Genomic DNA, 25203 nt, shown 5'->3' with positions numbered 1-25203 from the left:
AAGACTGATGCTGAAGGTGAAGCTCCACTCCTTTGTCCACCTGATGCAAAGTGCCGACTCACTGGACACTGAGACATGTATGACTCCTTGGAAAAGACCCTGAGGCTGGGAAAGGCTGAAGGGAGTTGGAGAAACACTGACAGAGGGCAGGATGGCTGGATGGCATCGCCGCCCCAGGGGCCTGAGTTTGAGCAAGCTCTGGGAGGCGGTGAAGGACAGGCCAGTCTGGCGTCCTGCAGTCCATGGGGTCTCAAAGAGTCAGACATGACCGCGCGACTGAGCAACAGCTTCTTCTTTGGGACCTCTCAGCCCCTGTTGCAAGTGACACTGTCAATGTCCTTCACTGTCCCATGCATGCTTACAACTTCAGTCTGATCTCTGCTCTGTTAAGGACCTAGGCCTCGTCTTTCCATCCTCATCAACTCCAACACACTCTTCTTAAAAGCTCACACTTTCTTTTTGCTATGCAAATCTATTTATTTCCCTTTACCACCAGCACAGCCGTATTTTAAATGTTTTTTTTTTAATATTTTGCATCAGTCTTAGATACTCTAAATGAGGATCTCTCCTCTGCATGTCTAGCTCATTATATGCTTGCTAATCATATAATTGATTTATTTCTAATAATAGATTCTTGAGAACTCAACAGCAAACCACAATGGAGGAATCAATTTCATTTCAAAAATATATGAAAGATAATTTTGTATCAGTGATCTAACCCTATAGGAGAAGTTTGAGGTCTCCAATTTTCTACTTGTTATAAAAATGATAACATCTTCCTCAACAGCATCTATAGCAAATATGTGGCTTGCTTCTGTTCAAATCACTGTGACCTTGGAAAAGTTCAATAATTGATTACAGTTGTCTTTACCCTCTGAGACAAGATGCCGCCTCAAAAGGCTCTTCAGCATAAAATTCTAGCTATTACCAACCCCGTGACATTAGGCTACATAGTAACTCTTATCTGCCATCCTCCTCTAGGTCATCAGACTCATTAGATTTTTTCCATCATTATTTATTATCCTTACAGATTAATAGTGTGTCTTTTAACTCTAATGATGAAGTGTGATTGCACAAGGGTGATAGTCTCCATGGAAAGACACCAGCAAAAGATATGCGTCCCTTTTAATGTAGGTAATGGATAAAGCGCCCACCTACTCACCTAGGCCTGCTGCACAGACTGAGGCGGCTAGCCCGCGGCACTCACACAGTCAGGTAAGCGCTCTCGGCTCTCAAGTTCTCACACTGTCCCACTGCTACCAGTGAGATCCTCTGCCCTGACTAAGAAGAGGGTGTCATCAGGCCTCTGAGAACCTGTTTTCCTGTTTTGAGTGAATTTTTAGATATCCTCTAGTCCCTTCCTATATGCTGGGAACCACCATATTCCTGGAGAAGGAAATGGCAGTCCACTCCCATGTTCTTGCCTGGAGAATCCCAGGGACGGGGGAGCCTGGAGGGCTGCCGTCTATGGGGTCACTGAGGGTCGGACACGACTGAGCGACTTCCCTTTCACTTTTCACTTTTGTGCATTGGAGAAGGAAATGGCAACTCACTCCAGTGTTCTTGCCTGGAGAATCCCAGGGATGGAGGAGCCTGGTAGCCTTCTGTCTGTGGGGTCGCACAGAGTTGGACACGACTGAAGCAACTTAGCAGCAGCAGCAGCAGCAACCATATTCCTAAGGTCTTTGCAGTTGGACTAGAGAATTAACAGCCAGCTTTCCAGGGAAACCTACTCTCAGTAGGTCCAGGCTTCGAGTTAATCCGAAGTTCTGTCCCTTCACAGGAGGTAATGGCAGAACTTTAAGAGGATTAACTTTCACTGTAACTTTAATTTAGCTAGACCTTTTGCCACAAAGCCAGACTATCTGCTCAGGAAGTCATCACCTGATGGTATGACTTGATTCTCTGCACTTCTGTTGCAAAGTACATAAGTATGTCATTTGCTCACTCCTAATCTCGTCAAAATATCCTCTACGTTTCACTGAAATTCTATTGCAAGATGAAATACAACTGGTGTTTCATTTTGGGTCCATCACTTATTTCTTTCAGCTCATACCTAAGGCACCCTACAAAGATCAGAGACTATACACGTGAAAAATCAAACAAAATTATGACTCTTAGCTATTCTAATGGCAACTTCTTAATGCTATGCTGCAATTTGACTTAGAATTCTGCCCTATTTTCCCTTCTTTTCTGGGTATCAGCTTCTTTTTAATGGATCTGACTATATTTCTCATGATCACATTATTCTTTTAGTTTTTTTTTAAGATTTTTTTTAATGTGGGCCACTTGTAAGGTCTTTATTGAATTTGTTACAGTATTACTTCTTTTTTTATGTTTTGGATTTTGGCCGTGAGGCATGAGAGATCTTAGCTCCCTGACCGGGGATCGAACCCACATCCCCAGCATGGGGAGGAGACGTCTTAAGCACTGGGAATCCCAGTGATCGCAGTGTTCCCGGCCACTTTCTGGAGAGATCAACTCACTCAGTGTCTATATCCTCCTTTACTATAATGTGTTTGTTCTCATATTTCCTCTAATAGGCGTATTTACCCATCATTGCACTAAGGTGGTATTAATGAATATACTCTGCATCTATATACTTGGAATATCCTATGTCTAACTTTTCTAAGGGCTTCCCTAATAGCTCAGCTGGTAAAGAATCCACCTGCAATGCAGGAGACCCTGGTTTGGTTCCTGGGTCAGGAAGATCCCCTGGGAAAGGGATAGGGTAACCACTCCAGTATTGTTGTGCTTCCTTGTGGCTCAGCTGGTAAAGAATCCGGCTGTAATGCTAGAGACCTGGGTTTGCTCCCTGGGTTGGGAAGACCCCCTGGAGAAGGGAAAGGCTACCCACTCCGGTATTGTGGCCTGGAGAATCCCATGGACTGTACAGTCCACGGGGTCACAAAGATTGTTTACGGTGAGTAGCAGCCACTGTTTTCCTCTCCGATACTCTCGCCTCTCTCCTCTTTTTGCCACCTTATTTCGCCCCGCTGCTTATGATCTCCCACAGTCACCACGCACACCCAGACCTCAGGTTACCACGAGCTGCTCAGCTCAAGAACTCCCTTTCAGTGTTCTTTTCCTCAAGTTTCCAAAAAGCAAATTCTAGACCAATTCCAAGCAGCCACAAGACTCTGCATCTCTTGGCCAGAGTCAGCTCAGCCGTTCGTGTGCCTGCCCTGGCTTACATTCTAAGGCTCAAAAGTGAACCAGACACGGCCTCTGCCTTCACAGAGCTCAGAGGCGAGAAGGGAGAAGGGCCATATGGGCAAAAGGCACAGTCTAGCACGCTCCTGAGACCGTTCATAACTTGCAGAGTTCCCCGGAAGTATACTCAGCCATTTTTGCAGGTTTCTAGTTAATATATGTTCATCTTTTCATGCGTAAACACTCTTAATATGAATGTCTGCTTTGAAAAATGCTGGTACACACAGGCAAAAATGACATTCTTCACACCGAGGAGCAGTTGCCAAATTATGTGTGTATACATTTTTATCAGGAATGGAAAGGTGTATTTTTTTAAGTAGATCAAATGAAATTGAATTACCATACAATTTTAAGGCTTCCCAGGTGGCGCTAGTCATAAAGAACCTGCTTGAGAGATGTTGGTTCCATCCCTGTGTCGGGAAGATCCCCTGGAGGAGGGCATGGCAACCCACTCCAGTGTTCTTGCCTGGAGAACCCCTTGGACAAAGGAGCCTTGCGGACTACAGTCCACGGGGTCTCAAAGAGTCGGACATGATTGAGTGACTTAGCACGCATAATTTTAAGAGATTGAAACAACTATATGAACAGTTTAGGAGACATTTATCCAGTGAGACTTCTGTGTTTTCTAGGAATCAAATCATTCCCCACATAATGTGTCAAATAAATACATTAAAAGCCTTATGGAATTTTGGCGAGACCTATTGTAAAAATAATGAGCTTCCTATGTGGCACAGTGGCAAAAAATCCAACTGCTAATCCAGGAGACGCAGGCGATGTGGGTTTAATCACTGGTCAAGAAGAACCCCTGGAGCAGGAAACTGCAACCCACTCTAGTACTCTTGCCTGGAGAATCCCATGGACAGAGGAGGCCTGGTGGGCTACAGTCCACGGGGTCAAAGAGTCAGACACGACTGAGTTACTGAACACAAATGTAGGTTGCAAAGATAAGCAGGATCGGGACTTCCTGGTGGCCCAGTGGCTGAGACTGTGCTCCCAGGACAGGGGGCCTGGGTTTGAGCCCCAGTCAGGGAACTAGATCCCAGATGGCGCACATGGGTTCGCACGCTGCAGCTGAGACCTGGCACAGCCCAATCAGTAAAGAAAGAAAAGTATTATTTTTTAAAGATAAGCAGGATTGCTTGATGGTGGTTCCTGATTAGTCTTCCTGTATGAAGACAGGCTAGGTGGGATGGAAAGTTCACTTTCACTAATATGAGGCAGAAACTCAAACTCCCTTGAAACTGGGGACCCAATCTCTCCCCTTCGGGGTACCCAGTGTTTCTCAGCACTTCTCTAGGTAGCTGACACCTAAGTTCTTGGAACCAAATAGTCTGTTTTCCTCACACTGGCAAAGCCATTGGCACAGTAACTCACATTAAAAAAAAAAAAGGGAAAACATCCCCCCTGCAGCAACCACTAAAACAAGCCCTGTGTCCAGCCAATCCCCAGCATGCCTCTACGCAAGATGCTGAAGCTCGAGACTCAGGTGCCTGCAGACGTTTGAGTTCGCAGTTTCCAGCCACTCCCAAGGGATGCTGCCATCATTCATGGCAGTAGCAGGACAGCTATACTCCTGGAATTGGGGGCCAAGGTCTAGCGAGTTCTGCCAGACACAGAGGCCTCACTGTCTAACCAGGAAGTCAAGTCACACGGCTTTTAAAACTGCCAGCCTGGAGTTGCTTATCCTCTTAATATTGGGTTGGCCAAAAATTTTGTTTCAGTTTTTCCATACAATGTAGTGGAAAAAATCAAACCACCTTGTTGGCCAATCCAATAAATATTTATCTGGTGCTTCAATTCGTTTTTCAGTTGTCAAACGTTTTTAAAAGTCACAGTTGTCTAAAATAGAAAAAAATATGTCTCCCTCCCAAAAGTTATAAAGCTAGAAATATATAAATCTTTTTAAAAAAGAAATTACTTTGATAGTTTTGTCCAAGGATCACAGACCAATAGAAAAATTCAGTCCACAGGCATATTTTGACTGGCTGCAGAATGTTTGAAAGTCTCCTTTAAAGTAGAGCGAGGTGGTGAGGCACGCTTGGTGCGTCAGGCTCGGTTTCCACTGTGACCGACCACAGCATTCCCTTCATCACATTATCCTGCATCTCCAAAGGCAACTTAGTTTATGAACTCTGGCTTACGCTCTTTAGAAGATTCTAGGAGAGAATGGTATTGGAGAGTATGTAAGCAAAATCCACAGCCTTAAAAAAATGTAGATAAGATGATAATTTACGGATGTGATTGAAACTCTTCAATCACTTTGAGGATCTCCCTGGGCTCTTCATTCTCAAGTTCATCACACGTTTGACAAAAAATTGGTGTAGCTCTCCTAAAGGCAGAAATCTACCTCCTCAGTAAAAGCGTCAATTTTCACAACAGTTCTTTCATCAGACCACTCTGCTTTATTTGGATTTGGGAATGTGTTTCTTCCTTATGCAAACAAACAAAAAAATCAGGCAGGATATTTCAGCAGGGGAAAGGAACATTATCACCATGTTTCCCATTGAAAATTAAAATAGTCAAAATAAATAAAAAACTGAAATAAAATCATCTTTGACTTACTATCTGATCAGTGGCTTAATATCTGTTTTTATGGAGAATATTTTATATGTATTTTAAACAAGCAACTGCCACTAGCTTAAAAAAATGTGACCAAATTGAGATTCTCAGAAATTGGAGGACAAACAAAAGAGTTATCAAGAACACACAATTAACAGCAGCAGAGATTCTGCTTGAAGTGCAAAGGCCACTCCATACCAGGAGTAAGAACCCGTTTTGGGAGTCTTGGAGGTGACTTTGACCCAAACACATCACACTGCCTTTGACTTAAACTAAATGCATTCATCAGATGTTCACCTGAGACATTTGATAATTGTGATGATTATTCGGTAAAGGAAGAACTCGATGCTGTTTTATTTCGCTAGTCACATTTCTTAAACGGAACATCCATTCCACATTCACGCATTCATTCCACCCATCAATCATTTGTTGAGTTTTTACTGAGTGTCAGACACTCTGTGTTGGGGATACTATCTTGATCAAGAGAAGCAAAATCTGTTTCCTGATTAGGCTTACATTTTAATGGAGTGGAGGACAACTGAAATACAAACTTTCTAAAAAAGACTCTAATTTTATTGAAGTGTAGTTTGTCTATAAGATCATATTAGTTTCGGGTGCACAGCGAAGCAGTTCAGTTAAACATACATTCTATTCCTGTGTACGTATGACAGAAGGCTGAGGAGACTTCCTTCGGTCATATGCCAATAGGAGGTCTTTGTTGGCTATTTGTCTTATATATCATGGTGTGTGCAAACTCACTTTTTAAAAAGATGGTGCATACACTGTACAGGCTATGCCGATAGTGGACAGGTGAAGGGTGAACAGAGGCTGGGGGTGGACCCTTCATTCTGGACGGGCAGAGGCACCCTCCTAAGGGGTGTGCCCAGCGTGCGGCTTCTCCATGTGCCTGAGAGTAGTGTGGGATCTCGTCAGAACGCAGATTCTGACTCAGAGGTCGGAGGATTCGGATTCAGAGGCCTGAGGTTCTGCATTTTTATGGCTATGTTGTGTTAGTCGCTCAGTCGTGCCCGACTCTTCGCGACCCCATGGACTGCAATCCACCAGGTTCCTCTGTCCATGAGATTTTCCAGGCAAGGTTGCTGGAGTGTGTTGCCATTTCCATCTCCAGGGGATCTTCCCAACCCAGGGATCGGACCCGGGTCTCCTGCACTGCAGGCAGATTCTTTACTGACTGAGCTACAGGGGAAGCTCTTTATGGCTGTAAGGTGACACTAATACATCAGGTCCTCAGACCACACTTGGGATAGTAAGGACTTTGAGTAAGAAATGAGAATGGTAAAACTCCCGAGCATATGTCTAGAAAAGACAAAAAGTCTAATCAGGAAAGATCCACGCACCCCAATGTTCATAGCACCCCTATTCGCAATAGCCAAAGCGTGGACGCGGCCTCAGTGTGACTCAACAGCTGAGCATAGGAGGAAAATGTGGTGCATATACATCATGGGATACCACTCAGCCATGCAAGAGATTAAAGTGTGCCATTTGCTGCAGCGTGGGGAGACCTAGGGATGGCCGTGCTAAAGGAAGTCAGACAGAGATACAGGGTGTCGTTTACACGTGGAGTCTTAAAGGATGATGCAAATGAACTTATTTACAAAACAGACTCACAGGCACAGAAAACAAACTATGGTTACCAAGGGTGGGGGAGGAAAGGGATCACTTAGGGGTTTGAAATTAATATTTACACACTGCTATATGCAAAACAAACTGGGGCCTATTTACTGTATAGCCCAGGGAGCTACACTCAATGTCTTGTAGTAAAAGCTACAATGGGAAAGAATCTGAAAAAGAATATGCATACATATAAAACCGAATCACTGCTGTACGCCTAAAACTAACGCAGCATTGCAAATCAACTATACTTCAATTTAAAAACGTTTTTTAATAAGTTAAAAAAAATGAGCATGGTAAAAAGAGCTGGGGTAGGAGCTCTCAGCTTCCATCGCAGGCACCTGTGTGAGCTTGGGGGAATGAGCAAGTCTAGCCTGTGCCCACCTTGTTTCTGACTGTCTCTTTTCTGTCTTATGGGCCACCCCAGGGCATGGGGACCCGCCCGGCCCCATCTTGTCTCCAGCTCTTCACACACTGAGGCTTGGCCAGCTCACTGCTCTGAGCCTCACTGCTCCACCCTGCGGGGCCCTGGGGTAAGCGGGCTGGCCCAGAGCAGATGGACAGTGAGCCACAGGCATGCTCAGCAGGCACCCCTCCACCAGAGGTGCCAGCATGCGGGCGGCTGGCCGGCAGCTAGGACAGCAGCTCTCTATCTGATCCAGGCATCTGAGCTCCTGGGGGCTAAGGGCTTCAACACTCGAATTTGGAGGGGACACAATGAAGTCTACAGTTCAGTTCAGTCGCTCAGCCGTGTCCGACTCTTTGCGACCCCATGAACCACAGCACCCCAGGCTTCCCTGTCCATCACCAACTCCCAGAGTCCACCCAAATTCATTTTCATCGAGTCAGTGATGCCATTCAACCATCTCATCCTCTGTCGTCCCCTTCTCCTCCTGCCCCCAATCTTTCCCAGCATCAGGGTCTTTTCAAATGAGTCAGCTCTTCACATCAGGTGGCCAAAGTTTTGGAGTTTCAGCCTCAGCATCACTCCTTCCAATAAGCATCCAGGACTGATCTGCTTTAAGATGGACTGGTTGGATTTCCTTGCAGTCCAAGGGATTCTCAAGAGTCTTCTCCAACACCACATTTCAAAAGCATCAATTCATCAGCTCTCAGCTTTCTTTATAGTCCAACTCTCACATCCATACATGACCACCAGAAAAACTATAGCCTTGACTAGACAGACCTTTGTTGACAAAGTAATGAGTAATTAAGTTTATAACAGTCCCCAAAGCAGAATCCTGGAATTCATCAAGCCCTCCTATTCACTCATCTCCAACTGTGAAGGTCTACTGTTGAAACTGAGCTCTATCGCCACACCATCTAGGCTCCTTAAAAAACACAATAAAATCTTTACATTTCAAGCCATGCCTGCCTAGAGCTGAACTTCCATCCCCTGACTTTTGCAATCTACTTCTGAACAAAGGTCAGCTACCTGTTACTGCATCTCCTAAAATCAACACTCCTTCCTCGAAGTTCATCAAACACCACTCATCCTTCAGCCGCGCTTCCGTGTGCCTTTCCCTGTGAAGGGCTCCTTGTCTCTGCTCCGCTTCTTGCGGGCCCCACCCCACCCTTCTGGCTCATCTGGGAGGAACTGACCATTCCTGCCACTCTGCCGTCAGGGGACATACTCTGCTGCAGCGCTGGATCTGTGCTCTTTGGAGGGAAAACAAAACAAAACAAAACGAAAACATGCCAGCTTGAAAAATGTACACCCTGGGGTTTGCATGAGTATAAATCCTGGTTCTTCCACTTTTTACTATGCATACCTTGTCAGGTTACTTCAATCACTGGTAATAGAAATAAGAACAATTTTTATTTCATAGAGTTATAATGAGAAGCAAATGAGGCAATGTGGCAATATGAAGCAGAGGCTCAATGACAGCTAGCTATTTTTATGCAACCTGCGGAACACAACAGCGACTGCAAGTCCTTTCTGTTGAATGTCTGCTGTGATTTGCCATGTGGTACAAATATTATCTCTTATAAACCTAAAGTCACTGTAGACATCTATATGGCTGCCCCTTTTATAGGTGTAGAAACTTAGTCTCTGAGAGGGTAAGCAGCTCATTTAAGGCCTAAGAGCCAACAGGCCTGGAAGCGGGGTTTGTGCTGAGGTTTAGATGAGCATTCTGACGTCAGCAATCATTCAATCCCGAGGGCAGAATGGGGGCTCAATAAATATCTGTGGAATTGCTTGGTTCATTATTAATCCACTTCTAACTTACATTAAAATATTTCCTACTGATAGGGTAACAGGCAAAGAAAGGCAATGCCAAAGAATGCTCAAACTACCGCACAATTGCCCTCATCTCACATGCTAGCAAAGCAATGCTCAAAATTTTCCAAGCCAGGCTTAAGCATACGTGAACTGTGAACATCCAGATGCTCAAGTTGGTTTTAGAAAAGGCAGAGGAACCAGAGATCAAATAGCCAACATCCGCTGGATCATGGAAAAAGCAAGAGAGTTCCAGAAAAACATTTATTTCTGCTTTATTGACTATGCCAAAGCCTTTGACTGTGTGGATCACAAGAAACTGTGGAAAATTCTGAAAGAGATGGGAATACCAGACCACCTGACCTGCCTCTTGAGAAATCTGTATGCAAGTCAGGAAGCAACAGTTAGAACTGGACATGCAACAACAGACTGGTTCCAAATAGGAAAAGGAGTACGTCAAGGCTGTATATTGTCACCCTGCTTATTTAACTTCTATGCAGAGTACATCCTGAGAAATGCTGGGCTGGAAGAAGCACAAGCTAGAATCAAGATTGTCGGGAGAAATACCAATAACCTCAGATATGCAGATGATACCACCCTTATGGCAGAAAGTGAAGAAAAACTAAAGAGCCTCTTGATAAAAGTGAAAGAGGAGAGTGAAAAAGTTGGCTTAAAGCTCAACATTCAGAAAACGAAGATCATGGCATCTGGTCCCATCACTTCATGGGAAATAGATGGAGAAACAGTGGAAACAGTGTCAGACTTTATTTCTTGGGCTCCAAAATCACTGCAGATGGTGACTGCAGCCATGAAATTAAAAGACACTCCCTGGAAGGAAAGGATCTAAATAGCATGTTCAAAAGCAGAGACATTACTTTGTCAACAAAGGTCCGTCTAATCAAAGCTATGTTTTTTCTGGTAGTCATGTATGGATGCGAGAGTTGGACTGTGAAGAAAGCTGAGCACAAAAGAATTGATGCTTTTGAACTGTGGTGTTGGAGAAGACTCTTGAGAGTCCCTTGGACTGCAAGGAGATCCAACCAGTCCATCCTAAAGGAGATCAGTCCTGGGTATTGTTCAGAAGGACTGATGCTGAGGCTGAAACTCCAATATTTTGGCCACCTCATGCAAAAAGTTGACTCATTGGAAAGGACTCTGATGCTGGGAGGGATTGGGGGCAGCAGGAGAAGGGGACAACAGAAGATGAGTTGGCTGGATGGGATCATGGACTTCATGGACGTGAGTTTGGGTGGCCTCTTGGGAGTTGGTGATGGACAGGGAGACCCGCAGAGTCAGACATGACTGAGTGACTGAACTGAACTGAAGAGGTATATAGGATCTCACATTAAAGTAATTCAGAAATGCTAGGAACACATGTAGAAGCTATTGGTTGACACACTACTTTTAGAATCGAAATGAAGTTTGTGTCAAAAATGGAAGGCGTTTTAAAAGATGGTTAAAATCACCAGATTTCTACTGAAGTCTCTCTCTCTCAGGAAGAGGGATGTTTGTACTGAGCTCTTTCAAACCCCAAATTAACAAGTACATTTTACCCGTTTATCCATTGCCATCTTTCAAAAGGGGGATTTCTGCCCGATCACACAGACACCAGGAGCCCAGGGCAAAGATGCTGACCTCAATTATATAAGAGCAGTAGTGATGATCTTCATGATCAAAGCAAGTCAGGCTGATTGAACTGCCCTCTTCAAAGCAAAAAATGAAAATGAAAGTGAAAGTGAAATTCGCTCAGTTGTGTCCGATTCTTCGCCACCCCATGGTCTATACGGTCCTTGGAGCTCTCCAGGCCAGAACACTGGAGTGGGTAGCCTTTCCTCTCTCCAAGGGAGCTTCCCAGCCCAGGGATCGAACCCAAGTCTCCCACGTTGCAGGCAGATTCTTCACCAGCTGAGCCACCAGGGACGCCCCCAAAGCCATATATTTATTTCTAAAGGCAGTTTTGTGTGTCTGCACAGGTACGTGAATACACATTACACATACACATATGTTTAATGTTCCTCAAGTAATCCTGACGGTGGCACAGTCAGAAACATGCTTGTTGTTATCCCTGCTCCAGACATACAACCCTACAACCCTACAACCCTAGGAATCCCTGGAGGGCTGGGTCTCTTCCGTACTAGTGGATACTCGGTCCCACAGGGAGCTCATGACCAGGAAGACGGGAGATGAGAAGGCTGGGCCTCGAACCCGCCCCCTGACCTTCTGGGAGGGCAGAGGAGCTAAGCAACAAGGTGATCACCGATGGCCAGTGATGTAACCAACCTTGTTCGTGTGATGACGTTTCCATGAAAACTATTACACAGCAGCAGACCCAAGGGACACATCCGGGTGTGGGGGTGGGGAGAGGGGAGGGGTGGCAGCGCCAGGCTCGTCCCGATGCCTGCCCCAGCATCTCTGCCATCCCGCTGTTCCCAAGTTACAGCCTTCGCCATAACAGAAGTGTTTTCCTGAGTTCTGGGAGCAGTTTTAGCAAATTCTCAAATCTGACAAGAAAGGGGAGGCCTGTGAATTTCCCAACATTACAGTCAAGATGGACAGAAGCATGCGGGGCCTGGGGACCCTGTACCTGTGACCAGCATCTGTGTGTGGGTGGGGGCCCTCATACCTGTGGACACTGATATTCATCCCAAGTACCAGACCACCTGACCTGCCTCCTGAGAAACCGGTGCGCAGGTTAGGAAGCAACAGTTAGAATGAGACATGGAACAACAGGCTGGATCAAAAGTGGGAAAGGAGTGCGTCAAGGCTGTATATTGTCACCTGCTTATTTAACTTCTATGCAGAGTACATCATGAGAAACGCTGGGCTGGAGGAAGCACAAGATGGAATCAAGATCGCCGGGAGAAACAGCAATAACCTCAGATATGCAGATGACACTTTCTAAGGGAAGAAAGTGAAGAGGAACTAAGAAAGTGAAGAGCCTCTTGAAGAAGGCAACAGAAGAGAGTGAAAAAGCTGGCTTGAAACTCAACATTCAAAAAACTAACATCATGGTATCCAGTCCCATCACTTCATGGCAAATAGATGGGAAACAATGGAAACAGTGACAGACTTTATTTTGGGGGGCTCCAAAATCACTGCAGATGGTGACTGGTTATGAAATTAAAAGGCACTAGCTCCTTGGAAAAAAAAGCTCTGACCAACCTAGACAGCATATTAAAAAGCAGAGACATTATTTTGCTAACAAAGGCCTGACAACAAAGGTCGTCAAGGCTATGTTTTTGTGTATGGATGTGAGGGTTGGACTATAAAGAAAGCTGAGCACCACAGAACAGATGCTTTTGAACTGTGATGTTGGAGAAGACTCTTGAGTCCCTTGGACTGCAAGGAGTCCAACCAGTCCATCCTAAAGGAGATCAGTCCTGGGTCTTCATTGGAAGGACTGATGCTGAAGCTGAAACTCCAATACTTTGGCCACCTGATGCGAAGAACTGACTCATTGGAAAAGACCCTGATGTTGGGAGGGGTTGGGGGCAGGAGGAGAAGGGGATGACAGAGGATGAGATGGCTGGATGGCATCACCCACTCAATGGAAGTGAGTCTGAGTGAATTCTGGGAGTTGCTGATGGACAGTGAGGCCTGGCGTGTGTCCATGGGGTCGCAAAGAGTCGGACACGACTGAGTGACTGAACAGCAAAAATAGTGTCAGAACTGAATTAAATTTTAGGGTACCCCGCAGTGTCCAGAGAGCTGCAGAACTGGTGGTTCAGTTCAGCTCAGTTCAGTCGCTCAATCGTGTCTGACTCTTTGCAACCCCATGAATCGCAGCATGTCAGGCCTCCCTGTCCATCACCAATTCCTGGAGTTCACTCAGACTCATGCCCATTGAGTGGGTGATGCCATCCAACCATCTCATCCTCTGTCGTCCCCTTCTCCTCCTGCCCTCAGTCTTTCCCCAGCATCAGGGTCTTTCCCAATGAGTCAGCTCTTCGCATCAGGTGGCCAAAGTATTGGAGTTTCAGCTTCAACATCAGTGAGGGAAAAAAAAAAAAAAAAACTACGGTTGGTGTTAGAGGTGTTCTAAGTAAATGCACCTCACACTTGTCTTCTTCTTCCTATAACAGCAAAGAAAAATTTGAAAACAGAAACAAAAGTCGTGGGCACCTGTTGACACACTTTTCTCTCCTTAGGCAAGTATTACGCTTGCTCTGACCTTCAAGTAGCTTTCCTGACATGAACGCCTGCCTCTCCTGTGTGTAAAATATCCCACAATATTCAGCTCTGCAAACACACAGGAACCAGTCATGCATTTGCAAACATTCCAAATGACAGATGCTGGGAGGTGGGGACACCAAATAGCTCTCAGTCTGTGTTGTCATTCAAAAGACAGAATATATATAAAACACACAGATACATTTTTAAGAAGACATAGCTGTTAAAATGTCAAATAGCTGATTCTTATAAAGAGCTTTGTAGGAAATGCCTACGATGACAACTGCTTTTTCTCTGGTCATCAAAACACCCAACTCTACTTCTGTTTAAACGAAACAATATGGGCCATTTTTCCAGTGTTAATTTTTGTCTGCTTACATAAATTCAGGGAATTTTCTCATAAACTATAAGCAGAAGCTATAGGGTAAGCCATATGAAGTCTTAGAATCCTTTAAAAATCATTGAAAATCTTGTCTATGTCAACACAAATTGTTATTGCAAGATACAGATACATCGGCAATGTTCCACTCTAACAAAGCGCTAAATCGAGTTCTGGGTTTTGTACCTAAACTGAAATCTTGCAGTTCTGAGTTCTGAGCTGCTGTACATTAGTTTAAACTGAGAGGTATATTTTTAATTGCCTCATTTAACTTCACTTATTGCTATCAGTTTGTATTTTTCCCTGATAAAACCAGGTGGTATGAATCTGTGTACTCTAATACAAATTTTTCCATCCTCATCCTCTTGGAATCAGAATACAAACTTCTGGTTCCTGTCAAGTGAATCTTTGTTACAAACAGGAGAAAGCAAATTCGCGTGAGTCTGTGATTTCGGGAAAAGCGCCAGATACTGACTGCTGAGTTATGAATATTTATCAGTTGCTGTTATTAAAAACACCCTTTTTGCTACTGGAGTTTCTGAGTAAACAATTTCAAAATGTTATTCCATCTGTCAATGTTTTCTGAAAACAGCACAAACCTTCTTTTTTATCTTCTGGAGTAATCTTCACTTTCGTGTCTGTTATATCTTTGAACGAGGCCAGAAAAAGGACCACATCTCCCTTCTCATTCTTTATGGGAACAATATCCAACAGGCACCAAAATGGAGACCCTGCAACCGTAAAAGAGAAACACATCAGCCACCGCCTCCTGCTTCCGTACGAAAATCACGACATTCATGATGCAGTTCATAAAGCCCTTACTGTTTGCTGCTAGCCCACAACTCTCCCTGCAAATCTCAAAAATGTCAGTGCTCAGATTCCATACATGTCTAGCCCATATAGATATCTCTTCATTTCCATATGAAGGGTTTTCTCTGAAAATAAAGCGGTATTTTCAAGAAAACTGTTGGTCTGTGCTGAGACCTTTCTGCTTACGATATTCAAGCGGTATTTCTTCTTTGAATGTATTGATGTTGAAGCATTCAAATTGATAAAACTTTGCCCCTTCCCACCTCCAGCACACACTGGTTCCTAAATGAAGATCTTTGTTTGGTGTGAGCTTCCTAGAGGTTTATTTAGTCAGTTTAAAAATCAATGCTTGTGCACCAGAAGAGCTAAAAGAAAAAACGATGGAAAATACCAGTTTTGGGGAGGATATTTTGTCACTGAGCTCTCCTACATTGCTGAGGGGTTGCAAATTAGTACATATATTTTAAAAAATGTTTGGCAGTATCAAGATACATTTTCATAACACAACATTATTCAGCAGTGTGAATGAGTGATAATATAGTAATTGGCAGTAGACAAACATATTGTTGGGTTAAAACAGCCTAGCATGGAGGAGTAGAATTCATTTACACTAAGTACAAAAACTAGCAAAACTAATCTATGCTGTTACAGGTCAAGTTGGTGGTTACCTTTGGGAGGCTGGGAGGGAACAGAGGTCAGGAAGTTCTGGGATGCTGGTCCCTCTTTTGTGACCTTTATGATGATTACACAGGAGTACTCAGGTTTTGAAACTCATCAGACTCTACACGCATGTACTTTTCAGTATGTATGTTTTATTTCAAGAAAATGTTCTTAAAAGTGATACTTAATACCCCAAAAAAGAACAACATAATGCCATTTGCAGCAACGTGGATGGACCTAGAGATGATCAGATCACACTGAGTGAGGTAAGCCAGACAGAGACAAGTATCTTTGATATCGCTTCTATGTGGGATCTGAAAATAAAAAGGTACTAGTGAACTTCTTATTTATGGTTCCCAACGAGGGTAGGGAGCAGGAGGGATAAGTTGGGAGGCTGGGACTGACATATACACACTGCTGCTGCTGCTGCTGCTGCTGCGTCGCTTCAGTCATGTCAGACCCTGTGCGACCCCATAGATGGCAGCCCACCAGGCTCCTCCGTCCCTGGGGTTCTCCGGGCAAGAACACTGGAGTGGACTGCCATGCCCTCCTCCGGGGGATCTTCCCCACCCAGGGATCAAACCCAGGTCCCTTACAACTCCTGCATGGGCAGGCGGGTTCTTTAGCACGAGAGCCAGCTGGAAGGCCCTTCATTAACACGGGTCGCTCTAAATACAAAGTGTGTAATGAGGCGACGTCAGCTAGGCGACTGTCTGCGTCCCACTGTGTACACGGCGAGAGAATCAGGAACAGGGTAAACGGCACATACGCCTGTTTTCTCCTTTCCTTCCTTCCCCCCACGCTCCCTTCCCCCTTTCTGCCTTCAGCTGCCGTCCTATTTAACCATACCAGCTTGCTTACAAATGTGGCTTTGGGTATCCTCATGTTAGAAAGCAAAGCATAAGTCATTTGCTCGTTCTTCCAGAAAAAGAACCAGTGCCGGAACCTGCCAATCAGGTTCAAAGCAACACCCTTGTCGCTTAGTTTGCTCAGTGATCTTCCCCTTCCCTGCTGTCTTCAGCGTCTCCACCCTGACTCCGACAAAATCTTCAACCCTGCATGCCTGAGATAACTCAGCACAGTCCCCCAGGCTCTGCTTCCTTTCTCGCCCACAGGTACAATGATGGTCACGTAATGCCTTTCACTCATCAGCCACCCGGACTTGGTACCAGAAATCTCCCTTAGGGCTAAGAAGCGAGGAAGAAAACCCCTCGGCCTCCAATCCAAAGACGGGAAGGGTTCTGAAAAGCAGGGTTAGAGGACAGACATCGTGTCAGTGTTAACCCCCTCTGTATATAGCAGTAGTAATTAGCATGTGGGTTGGTGAGCACTAAAGCAGATGAGGCTCTGCCAAGATTTAAGTTAATAGCACCTTTGATTTCCGCAGATAAACACAATTCATGGGGAGAAAGCAAGGCTTATACCCTACATGGGAAACTGTATTTTTGGAATTGCATAAATAATCACATAGGGTTGAAACCTGGTGGAAGGACCCACGTCTCCCTTTTTGGTACTTTCTTTTACTTCACTGGGAAACAAGGGTGCGAGAGAATCTGACTTGGTGATATTTATAACTGAAAGAAGGTATATACTTTCCACATACCCCCAAAAGATGATATTTAGCAATAAGTGTAGACTAACGGTAAGGTTTCTAGTATGAGTTCATGGTTCAATAACTCAATACAAGGAGGCGGAAATGTAAAGAAGATTGAGCTGAGAGCTGCTCCCTTCTCTTGAGCAGCTGCGTTGCGGTGATAGAACGCGCCTTGCATCTCCAGTGAGATAGAGCGGAAGCGAGTGGAACGGGGCGCTTTGCTCTTGTCGTTTAGTTGCTAAGTCACGTCTGGCTCTTTTGCGACCCCCTGGACTGTAGCCCTGCAGGCTCCTCTGTCCATGGGATTCTCCAGGCAAGGATACTGGAGTGGGTTGCCACTTCCTTCTCCAGGGGATCTTCCCCACCCAGAGATGGAACCCGGGTCTCCTGCGTTGGCAGACGAGGTCTTTACTGCTGAGCCACCTGGGAAGCCCGGGTACCCTCTGCATGAGCCTTATATCAAGCAGGATTTTGACTGGGTTTTTAATGATAAATAGGCGTGATCGTTAGTCTTTGACATTGGGGCTACGATAACACGACACCCTGTGTGAACAGTGTCAGTACTGGGCGGTGCAGCATTTTGAGGTGCTCCTCGTGTTTCACAGCAAACCTGGCGGGCGTCGCTGTCTATCGCCACGGTCTCAGTGCTGCAAACAGCGGTGTGATACACGGTTGACAATACCTAGAAACCCAGCCAGGGAATGTAATACCGGGGAGGGTGTTGCCAAAGGGCGGCAGGTGTGTCAACAAGGCACTGCTACCGGAGGCTGAATGGCGGCACCGCAGGGTCTGCAGCAGAGAGTGGGGCGAGGGGTGAGTCTCTTTAGCACGTAGTTTCTGCCTCGTCCTCGCCCTAATCATCTCTCGCCCACTCTCCAAATGCCTTCTCTCTACCCTTAGATTTTCTCCCCAGGCTGCTTAAAGAATCTGTGATTAAAAACACCCAATGGCTTTTCACTGCTTGCTTGCTTAAAAAACATCAGCATAGCATCCCAGACACTTTATCAACATGGAGGATCTATTTTCATGGAATGGGAAAGGAAAACAGGAATGGGATGGTGGGGTGAGGAGGTGATCTAAGAGAAGGGTCAGATTCCGAAGGAGGAAGAAGTCCCAGGAAGACAAGCCCCACAGCAGCGTCTCCAGGGCTTCCGGGCGCCCGTGCTCCTCCAAGTGACGGAAGCAAGGATTCTTCGGTGGATTAGCAGGTAAAGCCTCCACCTTTAACCCGCAGGAAGCCTTCCTTCAACTTCCCTGCAGGAAACACCTCTTCCGAGGACCATCCGTCTATGGTGCAACCCCGTGTGTGTTTCAGATCTGTGCTCCGTTCCCAGTGAATCTGCCTTGAGTGGACAGCTCTCCTCCAAATGCCCCAGGATCCTAAAGCACGGAACTTAAGAACACTGGGGCCCGGATTCCTTGTGCAGCAGTGGAAGGCAGAGCGGGGTTGGTGGGACAAGAACCGAGTCAGCTGGAGATCTCGCTGAGCTGGGTAGGGTCTAAGGACACCTTTTATTTCAACATTTAATGAAAAATGAAGATCTCAGGAAACAACGCATTTTAAATGTTTAAAGCCTGTTTCTTTGGGCTTCCCTGGTGGCTCAGCTGGTAAAGAATTCAACTGCAACGCAGGAGACCTGGGTTTGATCCCTGGGTTGGGAATATCCCCTGGAGGAGGGCATGCAACCCACTCCAGTATTCTTGCCTGGAGAACCCCATGGACAGAGGAGCCTGGCGGGCTACAGTCGATGGGGTTGCAAGAGTCAGACATGACTGAGCGACTAAGCCCAGCACAGCACTTGCCTCTTTAGAGAAAAGCAAACAAACAAAAAGTAGGCGGACACACGCGTGCGGTGCACAGCGGTGGAGTGTGGGTGATAGTTTCTTCCTTTTCTTTCCTTCTCAGATCCTTATTTTCAGCTTTGCTATAATAAGCATAAAGGAACATAGAGTGGAATTCTGGCAACGCTAGAGATCTGCAGTAGGAAATGAAGAGTTCAGGACTGGGCTACTGAAGCCGTGATCACTCTGCATGTATTATCCATGATTCACTTCTAACAGATACCCCATTTCAGACTGTGAGGAAAGTTCTGTTTTGAGTTAGGGTAACTTAAAAAAAGAAAGAGGGAAAGAAAAGTTTAAAAAAAAAGAAGGAGAGAGGGGTAGATACAAATCAACTGATCTTGGCTGCATAGAATGTGCCAAGTTTTTCTTTCTTTTTTCTTCATCTTTCCATTTTGTTCCAAGTACTGTCTCTCCTTAAATACAAATACCTGTTTCCTCTCCCAGGAGTATGTATCAGGGTCCTCAAAAATCTCTAACAATTAAACACAAGAGGAGCCTGGGAGCTTGAGATCTGAAAAATATCTCCACGATGTGCTTTAGTCAATATTGCCAACAACCTTGCTCAACAAATCATTTAATGGAGATTTGACCAGTAGAGCTATTTACTACTTGCCTTAAGAAAACCTAACTGCTTCTGATAGACAGAGGTAAATTCTTACCTACAACTGAAAGAATTTTTCTCGTACGGGTAGCCACAAATTCATCTGGGATAGGTTTAGAGGAGGAGCCGAGATAGCTGATTACAGTCCAGTGAGAAACGGAGCTGAGGGATTCCTGACAATGTGATGTTCAGGGACAGCTCTCATTCATTAACTTCTATTGTGGGTTTCCTCCATAGTTCAGTCGCTAAAGAATCTGCCTGCAATGCAGGAGACCTGGGTTCGATTCCTGGGTAGGGAAGATCCCCTGGAGAAGGAAATGGCAACCCACTCCAGGATTCTTGCCTGGAGAACCCCACGGACGGGGGATCCTGGTAGACTACACTCCACAGCGTTGCAAAAGCCGGACACGACTTGGTGAATAAACCACCACCATGTGCCGGACACTGAGCCGCGAGCTCTCTATGCATTCTGGGTAAACTTCTCATCCATCACCCTGACCGACATTTTCACAGACTGATCCACAGTTTACAACCGGGGAAACTGCCACGTGTGGCATTTTCTTCAGGGTCCCACAGTTAAGTAGTGTCAAACAGCAGGCTTTAAACCCAGGCCTGAGTTTGATTTCTGATGTGGGTTTACTCTAGTCTTCTGGGAGTGATCGCAATCTGTGAACAACGCTTTAAAAGTTGAGTTTAATCTTTCTTTCTACCTGTGCTCTAGAACACAAGGATACGTATTCTCTTTAAAATGTCGTATTAGAAGAGACAAAGCGAAATAAAACCTGTGGATAATCAACAAATTTCGCTCTCCCCCCAAAAATAACAGGAGAAACTCTATTTGCAGTAAAATTCAGCTACTTTAGTTCTAGAATGGGATACATCCATCACTTAGGCACATACGGCCCTAATTTTTACATTTTCTTCAGTAACCGAATAGACAATGAGATCTGAAAACCACCTCTGGTACTGTTTTCAGTCCCCTCATTGAGACAATGAGGATGCAGTTATGAAACCTTTGTTATTCCAGTCTTTAGGCACAGTCACCTAAGTTGTTAACGTACACGGCATCATGTCCTGACCTCATTCTCAAAACCTTTGCTTGACCCCTCTCCCCAGGGTGTTTCTGCCTCTTCCCTAGAAATGGTGATCTTCGTGCCTCTCTAGTTGCAGGCAGGACACGTACAATGTACCCTGCGCTCTTCTCTTCTCTGCAGACGACAAACAGAACTAAGCCCACCCCACCCTGGGCCTGGGCTTTTCTCCAGGGGGGCCCTTGGGGAAAGAAGGCCACCCATGCCTGACCACTGTCAGCAAGCAGGCAGACGTCTCATCCAACGGGCTTGGCCCCACGATTGCTCCCCAGAAGCCACTTCTTTCTGAGAACACGGTTCTGAGACAAACTCACTCCCTTGATACCTGACTTTAAGGAAAGCAATTTAAGATTTCTTTAGACTTGCAGTTGTTCGGTATAAAAGAACTTGGATTAAATGAGAATCGGAGGATCAAGCTAGCCCTCTCTAATGGCACAAGGCTTTAGCGGGATGAATCTATGGTCTTTGCAGGGTGAGGGGAACAATTGTTGGCACCAACAAGCATAATGCCAACCTACACTCAGTGTGATTAAGGGGGTCTGGGACTCTGGAGCTACTCAGTCTAGGACCCAAAAGGAAACAGTTGGAGATTGCATTGCAAGCAGTTGGACATAGAGTTATTCATTCATTCAGCATAGTTTTGCTGACTGCCTGCAATGGCCAGGAACTATTTTTGACTGTTGGGAAACACATCAGTAAGCCCACAGAACAGATTTCTGTCCTGTGTCCTGAGAGAACTTATACTCTACTTTGGAGAGAAAAACAACAAACTGCAAACAACTGTATGGTTTATTAGGGGGCTTTAAATGCTACAACAAAAAGAGAAAGCAGAACAGGGTAAAGGGATATGGAATGTAGGAAAAGGTGGAATAAGGCTCTGGCGTGAGTTTCTTAAGTGCTGCTTAATGAATCTTCGAATATTAATAAATAAACTGTGGGTCCTTGCTGGTCCTCTTTGAAGCAAATGATGGGAAGACCACAATGCAGATCTCAGGTCAAGCAAAAGCGAGAGAGAAGGAAGGAAACCTGGGTGAGAGTCTTAGATCTCAGTGCACTTCCAAGGAAATTCTCCAAGGCCATCCCAGAGTCACCTAGCCAAGCCAACCATCAGGGCGTCACTGCCTCTCCTCGGAACTGCCCTGTCTCAGCAGCCCTGCCTCGCTCAGTCGCTGGCTGGTAGCAGCCCTGGCAAAGTCTGGTCTGTGCCAACACAGCGATGTGCTTCAGAGGACAGCAGCTGGGGTAGCAGCCACACGCCCGTGTAACCGGAGACACGGGACGCCCTTTCTCACGGCCGCTGCTGCTGGCATGGCAGACATCTCACGTGTTCAGCAGAACAGCATCCCTGCCCAGCCACCGCACCCCTGTCTTCCGTGGGAGATGGAGACTCCTCCCCATGTACCGCCTTGGTAGACTGCCCCGCCCAGTGTGTGGGGCAGCCTTCACTGGAGGCATGGGCCATCCTTCCTGCTGAACGGTCATTCTTTCTCCTCCAGTAACTGCAGTCTTGAACAGTGGGACCCAAGATCAAAAATGAAGGAAGCAGATTTATTTAACAGTGAAGACCAGAAAATCTTGCCCATCATTCCTGCTCCCGAGACCTCATGGATCACCACTGCTTCTCGTTTTTCCAAAGACTGGCTGCTCATTCCTGTGTTTGGTTCCATATGTTGCAACCTATGCTTTCAATAAATTAGTATTTTTGCCTCCAATAACCAGAATCAATTTATATTTGCATACTGGATGTATGTCTACTTCTCATGGTTAAGAGCTCTGAAGAGGTCAATACCTATAAAAGTATTTTGTGTTTTTTGTCTATTAAGTAAGGAGTTTACCTGAATATATAATGCTTTGATTCTTTAATCATTGAAAAAAAAAAAGTCAGGCGCAACTATGGCTCTGTGTGAGTTAGTTGCTCAGTCGTGTCTGACTCTTTGCAACCCCGTGGACTGTAGCCCGCCAGGCTCCTCCGTCCATGAAATTCTTCAGGCAAGAATGTTGGAGTGGCTAATCATTCCCTTCTCTGGGGGATCTTTCCGACCCAGGGATCGAACCCAGGTCTCTTGCTTTGCAGGCAAATTCTTTACTGTCTGAGCTACCAAGGAAACCAATAGTGTTAATTAACAGTTCAGTGTTAATATTTGTTAGGGGGGTTCAGGGTGGATATTTGTTGTAAAAATCTCTGTATTTTGTGTATATATGAAACATTTCATGATTTTTTTTCATTAAGGAAACAGGAGAATTATTCAGCACTTCCTTGAACATCAGATCTAGAATTAAGCTGGAACAAAATCTTTTCAGATTGCTGGATTTAGAAAAGATCTTTAGAGATGATGCAAGGAACACTTTATTGTAAAGATGAAGATCCTGAGCTCAGGGTGGGTGAGTAAACGGTGCAAAACGGCTAATGCTATTGTTGAAAGAGGTGGAATTAGACCTCAAGTCATATGATTCTCTTTTTCGTGGGCTTTGTGCTAAAAAAAACAGGGCATTTCTCCAAACATTAAAAAAAGAAAAACATGAATAGTTCTCATATGAGAAAAGAATGTGGTTTTTATGATTTAAAAAAAGGAAACATTGTACTTATATATGTTGTTGATTAAAAAAAGGCCAGGACACATAAATTCCACATTAATGAAGTCCTTTTTAAGCAATTAGGTGCAGAGTTAGAATCTGTGTTTAAAAGCCCGGGCAAGTAAGGCAAAATGGATGGAAAATAAGTCCTACGGGAGAAAGCTAAAAGTTTGAGACGAGAATTTGGAAACAAGGAAACGGGAACTGAGAAGAGCTCGGTAAAGATTCTCGACAATTTTCCGGAGCGTAAAGGTATGACGGCGGTTTTAGGGGCCAGTTTGACCCTCTCCGAGGGCACGGCGACCACAGCCACTGGGCATCTCTTCCGCTGTGTGAACTCGACCCGGCGAGGAGGGGAAACAGGGCGCCAGGTTGCCCGAGCCGCAGCTGGGCGGGCGCGGGAGCGGAGCAGCCGCCGCTCGCCCGGCGCCCGTTTCCCTCCTGCAGGGCCCATGCCTCACCAGGGCCCGCCGCCTGCGGAGGCTCGCGGGACCCGCGCGCTCAGCCGGCTGCTCGCAGCCGCGGGCCTGCCCCGACAGACAGACAGCATCTGCACAAACACGAGTCTGCGCGTCGCGTTTCCTGCGCGCTTCCGGACGACCGCAGGCGCTTCCCTCCACAGCAAGAAAAGCACAGAGGAGAGGCACGCGTAGAGACTGGACTCGGCCCAGCGCGGGAAGGACGCGGGGCACAAACGGGTAGGGTGGCAGTGACGTGCATACACGACCACGTGCGACACGGGCAGCGAGTGGGAGGCTGCCGTGTGACACGCGGGCTCAGCCGCGGCCCTGTGACGACCTGCGGGTGGGGCGGGGTGGGGGGAAGGCCCAAGAGACAGGGGGCATGGCAGATTCATGCCGCTGCACAGCGGAAACCAACAACGCGCCGTAAGGCAGCGACCCTCCAACTAGAAGAAACATCAAAGAAATGAAGCAGGCCCAAGCTGATGGCACTGTGCAGTGCCAGCTATTTCCCAGAGCGCCTACATGTTGAGGGCTGGGGTAATGAAGATATGTTTCTATTAATGTATTTTGTGGCTTTTGCATACGTATATATAATATATACACATAAATGTAGATGTATCGTTTCTTAAAAAATGCACTTATGAAATTTTTCAAAAAGTACATTTTGAGCCTGTATCTGTAATTAAAACAGGACAGTTTGGAATTCTCCTAAACCATAAGAGTTTCAGTTTGGTAGTCAGCCGAACAGTTATGGCACATTCATCTTCAGAGGTTGGCAAACCCAATGGGAAATATTTTGACTTTGCCATTCTCTGTCTCAGCTACTCAAGCCTGCAGCTGTAGTGCTCAAGCAGTAATAAATAGCACATAAAAAGTGCACGTGACTGCTCTCCTTTGTAAAACAGGCATCTCACCAGATATGGCCTGCAGTTGCTACTTGGCTGGCTCCCCATGCGGAAGCCTGCAGGTTACTGCACGATAGGGGCTAGCTCTTGAGTCTTTGGAAGTCTCACCTGCCGCACTATTTAAGAAGCATGGTTTGTTAGTGCGAGAATCAGGCAGCGTCTTTGTTCAGGCAGAACTGAGATTAGGAATGTCATAGTGGTGCATGATAAAAGATTATCCAGACAGCCCTCCTCCAGAATAGAGGGTAACTGTATCCTTTCTCTTTCAGGAATGAGAATAGACTTAATGATACCTCACCTGAAAAATAGGCTTAACTGTCAACCACCCAGAGAGATCCCTGACAAGGCTTTTCTTCCAGTTCCGTCAGTAGAAGCTACTTTGGGGATGTCTAGGTGGCATCACAGAGCAAAATCCGTTCAAATCAGAAGGCTGAACGAGTGAAATGAGATTGTGGTCAAAGAGTCTATGAATCAGGACAAAGCAA

General features: G+C 45.7%; 1 protein-coding gene across 2 annotated transcripts in view; it reads right to left on the bottom strand.

The window, feature by feature from the left end:
* Positions 1-25203, bottom strand: part of KCNH8 (potassium voltage-gated channel subfamily H member 8) — a 462169-nt gene that overhangs the window by 246529 nt on the left and 190437 nt on the right. For both annotated transcript variants that reach the window (XM_004003423.6, XM_060406713.1), the window contains exon 3: positions 14774-14905. In XM_004003423.6, the coding sequence (XP_004003472.3) occupies positions 14774-14905 (132 nt within the window). The remainder of the gene's footprint in view (positions 1-14773; positions 14906-25203) is intronic.

Source organism: Ovis aries, chromosome 1 (genome assembly GCF_016772045.2).
Source record: "Ovis aries strain OAR_USU_Benz2616 breed Rambouillet chromosome 1, ARS-UI_Ramb_v3.0, whole genome shotgun sequence".
NCBI lineage: Eukaryota > Metazoa > Chordata > Mammalia > Artiodactyla > Bovidae > Ovis > Ovis aries.
Note: the sequence above shows the minus strand (reverse complement) of the source record. Positions and strands in the feature narration are given on the sequence as shown.